The sequence below is a fragment of the Ptychodera flava genome, chromosome 15 (assembly GCF_041260155.1).
Source record: "Ptychodera flava strain L36383 chromosome 15, AS_Pfla_20210202, whole genome shotgun sequence".
NCBI lineage: Eukaryota > Metazoa > Hemichordata > Enteropneusta > Ptychoderidae > Ptychodera > Ptychodera flava.
The window spans coordinates 20,227,657-20,243,848 of NC_091942.1; the positions used below are offsets into that span (position 1 = coordinate 20,227,657).

The window sequence follows — 16,192 nt, forward strand, 5'->3', positions numbered from 1 at the left end:
AAAGAAATTCTCTGGTATTGCCACACACACAACAAAATATTTTGATCAATGAATTAATTTTATAACTTTACAGAATTCGTTTATGATTGTATAAATATCATAGTAAAAGAATAAATTACCTTGCCAGAATGCCCAGTGTGATGGCCTTCTATCCAAGCCATCTCGCACATTTGCTTAACGTAAAGACGCCTACTTTCTGGGAGGAGAACTTGTTTACGCCTTGGCAAGGGTCGTCGATAGTACGGTCCTGTCGGCGGTATCATCGCCAAGTTCTTTTTATAAGTTGAACTACACATCGTGGATTGGATGAACTCTGTAGTAGCGGCTGCTCTTAAAGGGCAGTTTGCCCCTGTAAAATCCAAATTTGTTGTTTTTACATGGCCGTCCATAGACCTCTAAGAAGTCTCTAGGGTCATCAGATCAGACAAGTTGACAAGATCCATCTTGACCAGTCAAAAACACCAAAATGGCATTGAAAGCCTGATGCATCCACGAGGCAATCACATGCATGCATCTACAGATTGAATGCCTTCTCCCTAGCCAATAGCCAATACGACAGAGTAAGGCAAGCCATTTTATTTAACCAATCAGACTAAAACAGTTTCCTTCAACACAGGTGCGTTATACCACTCTGTAGCCTTATTCAAATGCAGATTTGCAGTTTACCAGAGCCCTTGTCCTACTTGTCTGGGATAGTATATTCACCCAAACTCGCATGCCACGTGCATAATGACCTCCGTGAACCTTTCGACGTACAATGGGCACTCCATTCCATTGAGGGTGTTCAAATGAAAAGTCGACAATTTATTGGTAGTAATTTCAAATTTTAGAGAAGATTGGCCTGTTTTTCGTGGTATAAGTCGTTAATCGCACCTCGTAGGTGAGCTGTTACAGTTGTAATCACCACACTTATGGTTAGGAACTTGTAAACATCACTCGGCCTTCGGCCTCGTGATGTTTACAAGTTCCTGACCTTAAGTGTGGTTTTTAGTCCCCACGGACACCGTCCGGGGGGACTTATAGGTTTGGTCATGTTCCGTGCGTCCGTCCGTGCGTCCGTGTGTGCGTGCGTGCGTGCGTCTGTGCGTCCGTCCGTTCACGCAGATATCTCATAGACGCCTGGAGCGATTTTGTTCAAACTTGGTTCAAGGATAGTACCCTACCTCATACAGATGCACGTCGATTTGCTTCACAATGCGATCAAATTTGGCCATGTTAGAGGACTTTTTAGTTTTCACCTCCATAGACCCCCATGTATAAGGCAGTCCATAGACTCCCATGTATAAGCACAGGCGACCCATAAAGTATTACTGAGATTTTCACACTAGTTTTCACCTCCATAGACCCCCATGTATAAGGCAGTCCATAGATTACCATGTATAAGCACAGGCGACCCATAAAGTATTACTGAGATTTTCACACTAGTTTTCACCTCCATAGACTCCCATGTATAAGGCAGTCCATAGACTCCCATGTATAAGGCAGTACATAGGCTCCCATGTATAAGGCCAAGATAAATAAAAATTTAGTTTTTGTCATCGTATTCATATTGCAAAAAGGATGCAGTGACACAGTTTTTAGTCCCCACAGATAAAGTCCAGGGGGCTCATAGATTGGGTCATGTCAGTCCGTGAGTCCATCCGTTCACGCAGATATCTCAGACACTTTGACAAAATGTCATGTGACCTTGGTGACCTTTGACCTCGAATATACATATTTGTCCATAACTCAGTAACCACAAGTGGTAAACCTTTCATATATGGTATGATGGGACACCCTATGACGCCACATATTGTACCTCATTAATTATGTGCATATCTAATTTTGAGCGAGCCAATAGAGCTAGAGGTCTGATTTTTGGTATATATGGATAACTTAGCAATACAATTTTTTTGACAAAATGTCACGTGACCTTGGTGACCTTTAACCTCAAATATACATATTTGTCCATAACTCAGTAATCACTAATGCTACACCCTTCATATTTGGTATGATGGGACACCTTATGACACCACATATTGTACCTCATTAATTATGTGCATATCTAATTTTGAGCGAGCCAATAGAGCCAGAGGTCTGATTTTTGGTATGTAGGGATAACTTAGCAATACAATTTTTTTGACAAAATGTCAAGTGATCTCAATGACCTTTGACCTCAAATATACATATTTGTGCATAACTCAGTAACCACAAGTGCTACACTCTTCATATTTGGTATGATGGGACACCTTATGACGCCACATATTGTACCTCGTTAATTATGCGCATATGTAATTTTGAGCGAGCCAAAAGAGCTAGAGGTCTGATTTTTGGTATATAGGGATAACTTAGCAATACAATTATTTTGAAAAAATGTAATGTGACCTCAATGACCTTTGACCTCAAATATACATATTTGTCCAAAACTCAGTAACCACAAATGCTACACCCTTCATATTTGGTATGATGGGACAACTTATGACGCCACATATTGTACCCCATTAATTATGCACATATCTAATTTTGAGTGAGCGAATAGAGCTAGAGGTCTGATTTTGGGGTTATAGGCATAACTTAAAATTTTTTTGACAAAATGTCACGTGACCTTGGTGACCTTTGACCTGCCTCAAATATACATATTTGTGCATAACTCAGTAACCACAAGTGCTACACCCTTCATATATGGTATGATGGGACACCTTATGACGCCACATATTGTTCCTCATTAATTATGTGCATATCTAATTTTGAGCGAGCCAATAGAGCTAGAGGTCTGATTTTTGGTATGTAGGGATAACTTAGCAATACAATTTTTTTGACAAAATGTCACGTGACCTCGGTGACCTTTGACCCCAAATATACATATTTGTCCATAACTCAGGAACCACAAGTGCTACACCCTTCATATTTGGTATGATGGGACACCTTATGACGTCACATATTGTACCTGATTCATTATGTGCATATCTAATTTTGAACAAGCCAATAGAGGTAAATGTATGATTTTTAGTATATAGGGATAGACTATAGGATAGAAATTTTTGACAAAATGTCATGTGACCTCGATAACCTTTTACCTAAAATACACGATTATGTCAATAAATAAGTAACCACAAGTGCTATGTCCTTTATATTTAGTAGGATGGGAGACCTTATGACAACACATGCTTTACCTCGTTAATTATGCCCATATAATTGTGGGCAAGCCAATAGAGCTAGAGGTCTGAATTTTGGCATATATGGATTAATTAGCAATACAATGTTTTTTTTCAAAATGTCACGTGACCTTGATGACCTTAGACCTTGAATATGCATATATATGCATAACTCAGTAATCACAAGTTCTTTACGCTTCAATTTTGATAGGATAATAGACCTTAAGATGTCACATCTTGTACCTCATTTATTATGCACATATGTATTTCTTGGCTGGCCAATACAGCTAGAGGTTTGATCTTTTTTCCCGATTTAGAACCATAACTTAGACATGCCTCTTGTTTCAAATTTGGAACAATGACATAGACCTATGTGTCCATAGATCTGAACATATACACTTTAGTGATACTTCTTAATGACCTCATTTCCCTGCCCCCTCAAGACTAATACTCCTATTACAAGTGGGGACTATGTCATTGTCAATGACTTGTTACAACTGTAACAGCACACCTACTCATGCGATTAACTATACATTTATATATATATATATATATATATATATATATATATATATATATATATATATATATATATATATATATATATATATATATATATATATGGCAAGTCAAGTGTGGCATAAAAACATTTTTGTGTTCATGAATTCAATATTTATGTTCATGAAAACCATTTTTGTGTCCATGAGTTTTATGTTTATGTTCATCAAAACCATTTTCATGTTCATGCCAAACTATTAAACCATTTTTGTGTTCATGGATTATATGTTTATGTTCATCAAAGCCATTTGTGTGTTCATGAATTTTATGTTTATGTTCATCAAAACCATTTTTGTGTTCATAAAAGCTATTTTTGTCTTCATGAATTCCATGTTTATGTTCATGAAACCCAATTTCGTGTTCCTGAATTTTATGTTTATGTTCATCAAAACCATTTTTGTGTTCATAAAAGCTATTTTTGTGTTCATGAAATCCAAGTTTATGTTCATAAAAAACAATTTTATGTTCAAACAAGCTATTTTTGTGTTCATAAAAACAATTTTATGTTCATGAAACCATTTTTGTGTTCATGAATTTTATGTTTATGTTCAGAAAACCCATTTTTATGTTCATACAAACTATTTTTGTGATTATGAAAACCATTTTTATGTTCATGAAAACCTTGTAGTAGTAGTAGTAGTATGCCTGGAGTAGTGGCATGTTTTCTGCTAATGTGCCGAGGGATTACGGGGAAAGACTTTGACTCAATTTTGCCACAAGGAAAGCAAGTGTACTTTAATTTACCCTGGCTAGAAGACAAATGATCCTCCATTACTGTTATTTCGCCTTGCGTAAACATAATCTTACCAGTCTCTTGGTGATAGAGACTACCACAGCAAAATGGGACGAGCAAACCTGGCAGCCGGGCAATCAGCGACCTGTGCTCGCAGATATTTAAAACTATACACCGTGCAAATCGTTTGAAATCACGTGACGGAGTAACCAGTCCGTAACTAACATTTGGTTTCTGCTCGAATTAAACGTCGCGTTGGATCTGATGACACAGAAATGCACTGTCAGTTGCGAATTTTCAGTCCCTGTCGAAAATGCCATCAGAAATAGCAAAGTGCGACAGAGGGAGTTTTTGTTTAATAAGGATAAGGCAGATGATAAATTCCATGGGCAGCTTGAGCTTATTACACTCTCTTGTATTTCATCCAGGAAACTTATGTAAACCATAATAGTAAATTGAATTGAATTGGCCAAAGTTGACTGGGACTCGTGAAAGGGGATTGTGCACACTGAAGTAATTTACACTGTCGGGCCGTCAATTTAGCCAGACATGCCCAGAAACAGGCGATAGGCTTAGCAAATTTGTCTCTCACCGCGATGATCAATGGCTGTCTTACCATGGCGGACGCACACTCAAAGAGAGTTTTTTGTACAGTGTATGCCAAGGGTGCGATTTCCGCCTTAGGACGGATCTGTTCTCGAGAAAATTGTTCATCATCGCGTCGTTTTAGGATTTTGGGATATGCCGCGCTGAAGGTGTGGTGAGCAGGGTGTTCGGAGGGTGAAGAGGAAAAAACACTGCGGCCACAAATCAGTCTGTCATAATATGGCCACCTCTGAGAACTGCAGAGTGCCACCTAGCGCTGAAAAAGTGCATGCATGCATGATTTTTAGAATGCAAAAATGATTTTACGGAAAAAAAAATATGGTTCATACACGTAAACTTGAAATCTATGAACACAAATTGTTTTTCATGAACAAACACATAAAAATCTATGAACAAATCAATGAACGTAAACAATGAACATAAACATCGAATTCATGAAAATAATTTGTTTTCAAGAACACAAACATGTGATTCATGAACATAAAAACAAACTATGAACAAAACAATATGGTTTATAGACACAAAAATGGGTATCTTGAACATAAACATAAAATTCAAGAACACAAAAATGTTTTCATAAACATAAACATAAACTTTATAAACATAAACATAATTTCAAGAATAAAAAAATGGTTTTATGAACACAAAGACGGTTTTTATGAACAAAAACATATATTCATGAACACAAAAATGGTTTTATGAACGTAAAAATGTTTTTTATGAACATACACATGAAATTTATGAACATAAACATGAAATTTATAAACATAAAACATAAAATTCATAAACACAAAAAAGTTTTCATGAACATAAACAGGTTTTCATGAACACAAAAATGGTTTTATGAACACAAAAATATTTTTCATGAACATAAAAATGGTTCTGATGAACACAAACATAAAATTCATGAACAAAAAATGTCTTTCATGAACACAAACATGTTTTTATGAACACAAAATGCTTTTATGAACATAAACATAAAATTTTCGAATTCTGCAACATTTGGCTTGCCATAATATATAAAATATATATATATATATATATATATATATATATATATATATATATATATATATATATATATATATATATATATATATATATATTTCTCTGACTGAGACCGCTCCACACGTTGTAGAGTTCGTGAAGCACTCAAGCACGCATGCTCACTATCACACATCGCACATACAAACTTTATCGAAGCGAAGCAACAAATACATCGCTTTAACTGGGCGAACGATAACCTCGGGGACAATTCTGTCCACCAGCAGAGCTATCAACCCAGGATAGAAAATACGGCTAGTTTTCATACGGGTTCGAACCCACAAAATATATATATATATATATATATATATATATATATATATATATATATATATATATATATTATATATATATATATATATATATATATATATATATATTATATTTAAAAACTATCTACTGTTGATTGACCAATCAAAGTGCTGAATTCAGGGTGTTTTATCTACTCGTAAAGCCTTGGTCACCAAATTCCAGAAACGAATGACCGCCATAGTAAAGTACTGTCCAATCAAAAGTGAACATGTCATATTCTGTAGACATCTGGTACGTTTTAATATTCAAATTTGGTAACACAGCGGAAACCAGCTGCAACACAAAATCTGCTGTGGTACAAACATAAACTAATATGCCCTAGGGCATTTATATAATGTGCCCAAGGGCATTTATAGGATGTTCCATTACATTGGAAGGCTATTTCACAAAAAAAAGTTTTAATTCATATCCTAAACATGTTACATTGACAAAGGGGACGGTTGACGTAAGGGGCGATAGTTTTAAGTCGGATAAAACCCTCATACTCGGGCTTTTCTCGTATATAAAGTCCAACCCTACGATAAAATGTCTCGGCCTGTGGCCTCGACATTTTATCGTTGGGTTGGACTTTATATACCAGAAGAGCCCTCGTACTCGGGCTTTATCCTATACATACATACATGTATATATATACATATACACATATATATATATATATATATATATATATATATATATATATATATATATATATATATATATATAAGTATACAGTTGTTCTCTTGGGAAATTACAGTAAGCGATGCAGAAAGCAGAGCGTTCATATATAACACAAATACTTACGCTTGTATTGCAAGGCATGACGGGCTAGAAATGCAATGAGTATTAGTTGGATGGACCATCATGGCGAGGTCAATGTCTTTGAATACATCTGCCTCGATCAGGTTGATCTTTCCACCGTCTTTCTCCTCCCCTGGTGTTCCAAGCACAGTAAGCTGTAATAAAGTAAAGTGTACTTGGGATGCTATTACCTTAAGAGAAAAAATATTTGAGAGACTAACTCAATTATGTTATATTGCACCGAAGAGAATTTCAGAGGATTGAACCAATAACGGAATTTTTGCAGAAAAGGCGAGTTTTTTTCATAACGCTGTCGGACAGCCAGTTTGTCTGATTGAGCATTTCGTGTCCGTCTGTTTGTGCGATATTTTCAAGGGATATATCAAGCTATCTCTTCATCAGGTCTGCTTCGAATTTTATAGTTAGATTCCTTTTAGAATGGAGTGAACTTGCTTGGTCTTGTGTGAGTTTGATTCTCATTGTTAATGCTGTCTGCCATAATTATTTGTCAAGAAATCAGCTATTCTTAGAATACCGTGGTAAGAACTTGCTATGGATTTTTTTCGAAGAAACGTACGACAGACTTTGAGGTCATTCAGCTCTTTCGTGTTTCGTGACAGCACAATAGGGAACTATATGAAAGACTATATCTGAATCAAATGTTATTTTTGCCCAAGCATGACTCCTATTTCGATAATCTTTGGTAGTGATCACTGATTATGACCGACTTTGGTATATTGAAAGGCATTTTACAATTTCATTTAGTTAGTCTAAAATTGCAAATTCAACAAAATTTTAAACTTGTTTCACAAAATAAACAAAATTTAATTTCTGGAATAAAGGAAGAGAGAACTGAAGGGCCTATCAATGCGTGTACGTAGCGTCCAACCAATTTATTGAAAATTGAAAATTGAAATCACCTTCAAAATGCAATTTTCATTTGAATGAAATAACAACCAATTTTTAATATTCGTTTTTGCAGACAAAATTTTATTTTACCGATTTTTGGTACGGTTTTCGCGGCCAATCAATTCCAAAAATATTAAACAGCCTTTTGGCATAGAAAGCAACATTTGAAATGTTTCAAATCGAAAATTATTTTTCATTTTTATCTTCGTTGAAAAAAAAACGATTGAAGGCCCGTTTTAAATAAAGCTTCTGCTATTTCATTATTAATGAAACATAATTCTGTTTCGCCTTCTTTATATTTTGAATCCGAAAAGCAATTTTCAGTAAACACAAATTAAGCTTTTATCAATTAATTCTGTTTCATTCATAAGATTTAAAGACACAAGTTCAGGTTTACTTTTATTGAACGTTCCTTGTTTCATATTTTGATTTTAATTCATTTTTAAAAACGATGTTGCCATTCTCAACAAAGCATAAAAATAACTTCAAGTCTTCAACTTTATTCTATCTTAACATGACAAAAATGGTATTCCTTCCGATTTTTGTAAAATATAAAAGATAGGATAATTTTGACATTTGAAGGAGAACAAAAATGATGAGAATCGAAACTCGTTAATACTAAATCATGTACAACTAATTTAAAATGAATTCGCTGTTCGTTTTGTTACTTGCGAAAATTGAAAATTGAAAATGGTAAGTTTCAACCATTTTCATTTTTTTGAAAATGGTCGAAAAACGACTTACATGTTATTTCAATTTCTTTGCTGTTCCTGGCCCTCTACCGGCCAGTGGGCGAGCAGCGATGCGTGCGAGATTTTCGGCTTCCGTCAACGCAAGAACTGCGGTAAATTAAAATGGAGTTGTCTTCCTTAGTCTCTGAAGAGTTTATGCGGCAAATGGTTGTTTTTGAAGGTAAAACACACCGCGAGATAGCATGTACTTTGAAAGACTTGTTTCCTGATCATAATCTGTCAGGATTAAGCGAGAGATCAGTGCGCAGATTTGTGAAATACACGTAGATAAGCGACGCCACACGCCGAACAATGACCAATGATTAATAGTACAACATATACTGTTAACATAACGAGCACTAGCAACGCTCAAAATATGCCCTTAAACAAAAATCCTTATAACCGTCTAGAAACTCCGGTCGATGCTGGGTCATGTTAATTATAATATGACACCACACACCGGATAGCTCACTATAGTCAGTCAATAGAGTGGCTAACTCTCTGAACTCTCTCAATAACGAATCTGGCTTCTCCTCCTCGAGGACGAAGATGACTTCATCACACAACCAAGCGGAGGGGATACAAAACAAGAGAGCGACTGATGAAGGAACCCCATTTTTGGTTCCGAAACACCGTTAAGACGAATCACTCAATCAACAAACCGGTTTACCGGGAACCCAGATTACATGACTAGGGTCTAATTCACGTGCCGCGTGCCAGGGACTCGTGAGAAATTGTAGGGAGGGAGGGCCTAATTAAAAAGAGTATACGGAATCTAGGAATTGCATTAGTTTATATATGCCCGTAGTATATTCAGGCAACACCACAATAACAATACCCATCTCAACACTACCTTTGTTGCGCCAAACTTACATAAGTCGGGGATTGAAATTGATTAGATGGAATAAAGTCTTTAGAGTTTGACCAATTTCGACACCTCAACATGCAGAGTCTCTGGTAAGCGTCACAGTGGTTAACTGGAAATACATTTGTTTACGCATGGAGGTATAAAGTGAGAGTCGTCTTTTGCCCGTGATTAGGACACCAAGACTGGCCAAGACTGTATCGTGTTTCGAAAATCAATGTTGACCTGGCCTGACACGAGTATGCCTATCGCGTTCATGTTAGGCCTGCCCGCAGCCTATGTGTTGTGGTGGGACTGTGGTTTACTTGCACGCGTGCGAAATACAGCGTTTTGGTAACATTTTGATTGATACAAGTTGGCAGGATGGTGGACTTGTCCACAAAATAAACCTGTTTGCAACGTTTTTATTGATACCAGTCACAGTTCGATAGACACCATAGGACCTAGATATTTGCAATATAGCAACCTTAACATATGGTCTACGAAATCAATGTACGGAATTTTGATTGATCAATTTTTAACGTTACAAATTTACGTGCAGTGTGATTTTGAAAAATACTGGCCTCCCTCCCTATAATTTCTCTTGAGTCCCTTTCTGCATATGCACGCTGGTCATTCGCTGGTCCCCAGTTCATGCATTTAGAAGGCGGCGTTGAAGCCCGAATGTTGATTTGTTCATGAAAATGAATCAATGAAGTAAATTGGAGTGAAAATTCACCTTCTTCTGGCTCGCGGCGCGTGGCACGTGAATTAGGCTTACCCCGATTCACCGGTGTCTCGCCATGTATTCCACACAAATAAATGCAATGATCCTTTTATTCACCACATCGTAATACTAAACAATCTTGGTAGAGCCGATGTGTGGAGTAGTCAGGTACGAGTATGGCGAAAGTGTCCGGCTTTGGCTACGCCGTGGGAGGCGGCGTAGCCAAAGCCGGACACTCTCGCCATACTCGTAGGGCCAATGTTTAGAGTTGCCCTCAATTTCCTTTATATCGTCTTCGGTGGCCAGTCTTCCGCAGCACATGCAGTGAGCGCGGGAACAAGTATGCGTTGCGGAAACTGGAAGTCTCGTACGCATTGATGCTGCTCACCCACTGGCCGGTAGAGGGCCGGGAACAGCAATTCAAATGAGTCGTCTTTCGACCATTTTCAAAAAAAATGAAAAAGGTTGAAACTTACAATTTTCAATTTTCAATTTCTAATTTTCGCACGCACCAAAGTAAAATTGCAAATTCCTCTTAAATCGGTAAGACATGATTTTATTTCAAAGAGTTTCCTTTCTCTTCATTTCGTTTTTCATCAAATACGTACAATGTCCCGTAATAAATTTTATGAATCTTGAAAATAGTACTATTTTTTAATTTTAAGATTAGGGAATATTTTTATACTGGTAATGATTTTTTTTGTTTTGTTGAAAATGAAAACATCATTTTAGGATACAAATTATAATATGACTGAATCAATCCGTGGCACATTGCGTCCACGTCACTTTCGTTTTCAAGTCATGAAGTCAATTGATAAAATTCGCAGCTTTTAACTTCATTCTTATTTGAGTTTTCGATAACTGATACAAAAAGATCACATTTTTCGTTTTATATTGTTAGCAGTATAATGATTTTTAACAAAAATGGGACCTCATGATTCTGCTAGTGACTGCAAAATGCGTCCAATGGTCTTCTTTGTCACTATGCATAAATCATACATAGATATAATGAAAACATCCGTTTTTCTTTTTTTCCGTTTTCATGTCTCCATGCACTGATGTTCGACGTTAAAACACTATATATCCCTTTTTCATTTTTCGTTTTCACGTTTTTGTCAACTGATGTCCAACATTACAAAACTATATACTACATTTAGCGTTGGTTTTATGTTTTATCTTTTTACGATTTTCTTTCCTTTATGGCATGTCAAACTTGTTGTCCACGTTGCCTTTTAGGGGAGGACCATTTGATATGGGGGGAGGGTGAAGATTCGAGAGGGGCCATATTTTCCCCCTGCCAGTCTCACTGGATATTATTTGTTTTCCTTACATTATTCTGGCATTTTATTTTTGGCATTCCTTCTTTCAAGGAATATTTTGTTTTATTTGCGGCCTTGCAGCAGAACACATGTATCTTACATTCGATCAGAAGTGGGCCTGGAAAAATGTACATATGTAAAAACTTTACATAAAAAACAGGATTTAAAATTCAGTTGTAAATGTTGTGACCATGGCATAACTTGAAAAATTTATTGAGCCCCAAAAATTCAAAAGTTCTGCACCAAAGGGAATCTGATTTGTTTTTCTTCCATTAGTTTACCATTTGAGTAGTGGAATGAGAATAGTGCCGCCTGGCAAATTTGCATTATGATAGAAACAATAGTTTAAAGTTTAGATCTTAACAAAGCATCGTTTTGTGAATATTTTCAAGTTATAGCTAACTATTAAAGCGGATACATATGAAAGATTAGTGATTATAGGATAAAACCAGATTTTAATTACACCTAAAGACTTTTTGAGGATTTAGGAAATCTAGGGGTTCATGCCTGTATAACAATGAAATTTGAAACACCTAGTATTCATTGTGTAAATACAGCCTGTACACGTCAAACTGCCTTGCTTTTGTTGTCAATTATAAAGTCTGGACGAAACTTCAGTTGTAAACAATAATAATACACTTTACACGTATGCATGCTGTGTTGAGTAGTTCATTACTTGGCATTTTAATCTGCTGTTAGTAGGGAGTTGTACACATGGTAGTTGATGTTACTAACCACAGTAAAACAGTAAACAATTCATCAAATGTGAAGCGGAAACAAGGACCCAACTACTCAAAAAAATCATTTGATTTTAAATGTCCGTCACTTTACTTGTCAAAGCTATCTGTTTGTTTACTTCACAATCATGCAAAGGCCCAACATTATTTATTAGTCACCAAATATTTAGCAAACAATATGCATGCATCTATTGAGAGCGCACAATTCTGAATAAATGAACATATCGAAAGGCCAAGTTGTTTATACTACATATACAGTCCCTTTTCATATTGTGTAGATCTGTTTGGAGCACTGAAAATTGAACTCAAGTTCACCTGTGCATAAGAAATTTACTAGTCTGGCGTTGGCGGCGCTCTACCAGATGTAGACAACACGAATGTCGGGCCGGGGGGGGGGGGGTGCCGGTGCTCGAATGACGGCATTATTCAAGACGTTCGCGGCTTTTATTCCATAAACAAACGCATTGATACTATTTTAAGCAGTAATTCTAATTAACAAAGAAAAAAGATACTGAAGAAAATAATTTGTTCATGCCCGCAACCCGCAAATTAGCGCATCCGGACGCATCTTGCTGCATGCAAACACTTCTTGTGCCATAATTAAATATTGTGAGTTCAGGATGAAAGGGTCAGTAGCAGCCACTTTTGATATTTTTTTCAATAGCTTTTACTACTCCCAAAAGCATGTTAAAACACTCAGCTTCTAGCTTGTCAACAGAAACTTTATATTTTGTATTGATGTTGATGTCAGGCGAATTTAAGTCTGGACTGAAAATGCAAGCGTCATCAAACAAGTTTTACACACATACAGAATGTGTTGAAGAGTTTTAATACCGACTGTGTCAGACAGCACGAACTAGTCTGTACACACAACAAAATACCGCCAAAATATCAAAAGTTACAACTACTTTTCATTTCAGCAAAAAAAAAAAAAAAAACGAAAATAAAAAAAAAGTCGCGTCACCGCACCATTTTTTTTGAAGACACTTAGGATGGGAAACAAACTATTTTTTTGGCCTTAGTTTGCCATCTTTTTTGTTTCTCAAGCCATCCTTGGCAGGAAAATTTTTCACTTTATATGCTGAAAATATTTTTCCCAAAATCTTCCAGCCCACCCCAGAATATCAAATGGTCGGCCCCTTACATCACAAAGCATTCATGATTGACATCGACATCGGGTGCTCGAGAATTTTCCCATGGCACATGCAATAAAATCTAAAATATGAGTCTTGAGTCTTCAGAGTCGCGGAACAAAATGTATCAAATAATCACACATTTTCTACCATAGCTTGATTAAACAGAGAAGCGTCCCAAGGCCTGTTAAACATTTTTTTTTTCACTTATAATTTCCCCACTAATGCAAATGCGCAGGTTTACGAGAATGGTTCTTTCACAATGTCTTATTTTCGTTTGTGTACCAGTATTTTACTGCCTTTAAGTATGTTTAATAATGCATCTTTGTATATGTCCAGCTGTGTTAGAATTTTGTGGGTGATAATGGGGCCATAAAATTGACACAATTTGTTCCGCACCCTTTTACGGAAGAGACTTTCTTAATATTCTCGATTTAATTTTGTATAGCTCATGAGAACACTCCCGAGCGCAACCGATTTCCAAGCCCGTGCTTTTGTTATGTAAATTGACTCTTTAGATTGTTGCAAAAATTTATTCTATGTTCGCCGATGGGAAAACATATACACTGGGAATTGGATCCGGAACACGTACTTAAACATGTGCGAATGACAGGAAAGGGTAAGAGAACGCATACGCATGCAAATGAGCTATTGTTACGTTAGTGTCGGCCAATGAGTGACTGTTACTGGTGAAATTGAATATGCAGATAAGGGTCTACCAGGACTACTTTCGTCCAATCCACACTAGAGTCTGCCGCGGCTGAAGACGTATCGTCATGGATGGGGTAAGATACATCCTCAAATACGGTGGTGACCAAAAATCTTTCCCTAAGGAAGGCCTCACGGCAACAAATGTTGCCAGGGTGTATAGGCTGAAAAGGGAAAGTGTCTATCTTGAAGACGCAGCCAATGTGCTGCTGTACTTCCCCGACGAAAACGGCAAGTTTTCTGAACTACAACCGGGCGTGATATATAATGTCTACGGCGACGGGCTCGAGAGTTCAAACATGCAGCCTGGAGTGTCGTATCAATTTCAAAACGGTAAGCGACGTAGTGTAAAATTTGACATATTGTGCATTTTCAAGAAATAAAATCGGCTAATTTCATTTTCAAAATGGCACAGGATTATGAAATTTTAGGCTTAGGCTTATGGAAAAAAAAAACATAGTATATTTCCTGTAAAATTTAAAGCCTTCGAAAAATAGGGTAGGTTGGTTCCGGGTCGGCGATTTTTTAAATTTTATTTTTTGTTTGCGAAACCCCGAATAGGAAAAACACTCTTGAATTTTGTACAGTTTGCCCCCAAAATATTTAACAATGGAGAGTATAGGGTCGGCCGGCGGCTTACTGGAAACACATGTACAAATTTTATTTGTTTAATTCAAACTCCAGAGACTTGGTGTCGCATTCTTGATTGTGTGTGTACGTTTCTTTTGATCGAAAAAATATCACGTTTTACTAGGCTTACTTTTCAATTTTTGCTTGTCATTTCTTAATCGCTGAAGACGTACGTACAGACAACGAGTAATTTAACGCATAAAAATCTCGACTCCATACTAGCAATTTTCTTCTACCTCCATGGTTGACCGCAGCTTCCGTACGTGAATGAATGTGAGCGCGATCGCGATACGTAAAGTTGTTCACTTGACTGTATAGGCCGATGTACGAATATTGATAACGTGTTGCGTATATACGCAACTGATTCCGATCGGTACCGAACACTATAGGACCACAAATCTAAATGGCGTCACACTCACAGCCAAGTTGTAGCTGTCAGATGCGTAAAAACACTCAAAAACGTTCGGCTTTTAAGTAAATATAGGACTTTGTCCGATAGGTAGCTAAGCGAAAGGGTACAGAACGTAGGAATTTCATTTGATACGCATGCATTGTCAAATTTCTCCTACGTGAAGCTGGCTTTAAAATTATCTTACCCCTTCACTGCCAAACACCCCCTCCCCCCCCCCCGCCGCCCCCACCGCCTGTCCAGGTCACATTGATTTCTATTGTTTTGATAAAGCAGCGTTTATGTTTATCCAACAGGACCAAGTTTCTTTGGGAACACAGTCCGGGATGGTTTTAGTCAACATGCAACTTGCCAGCCGCAGTCGTCAATGACGTCACCTCATCCTGCTCGTACGTCGTCACCTAATCCATGGTCCAAACCAAGGCCAATAAATGTACCACCACCAGGCGTCAGCTTCAAGGTACAAAAGAAAACCCGATCTATAGGAAATCTATCATGGTAGTTGAACTCAAGGAGGCACAAAAGTACTCACAGAGAACTCGGGAAATTTATCCGCTGGTGTTGACACTAACGGATAACGACTGCACAGTGGAAGGCGTACAGAACAAGATCTATGAGGAGACAGGGATAGAAATGAAGTTGTTGGATACCAACAATTTTCCCATTTACAATGGACCATCTACTGCAGGTAAGTCAACATTGCAGGGTACAGCTTTAAGAATCGTTGGTAGAAAACAGCCTCTTTCAAACTACAAGGTATCTGACTAATAATTTGATAGGAGCACCTATCAACCATATGCCAATTGGAAAGCTTAAATATTTGGCTACACAACTGTCTATGACATATCCATTGTTTACACGAGGAATCAAGGATCACT

The 16,192-nt window shown here is 37.1% G+C and overlaps 1 protein-coding gene across 1 annotated transcript in view; it reads right to left on the reverse strand.

Annotated features, from left to right (window-relative positions):
* The window catches only part of LOC139151473 (peptidase M20 domain-containing protein 2-like), a 37,366-nt gene that overhangs the window by 8,304 nt on the left and 12,870 nt on the right, over positions 1–16,192 (reverse strand). The window contains exon 2 of the mRNA XM_070724296.1: positions 7,171–7,322. Within this exon, the coding sequence (XP_070580397.1) occupies positions 7,171–7,322 (152 nt within the window). The remainder of the gene's footprint in view (positions 1–7,170; positions 7,323–16,192) is intronic.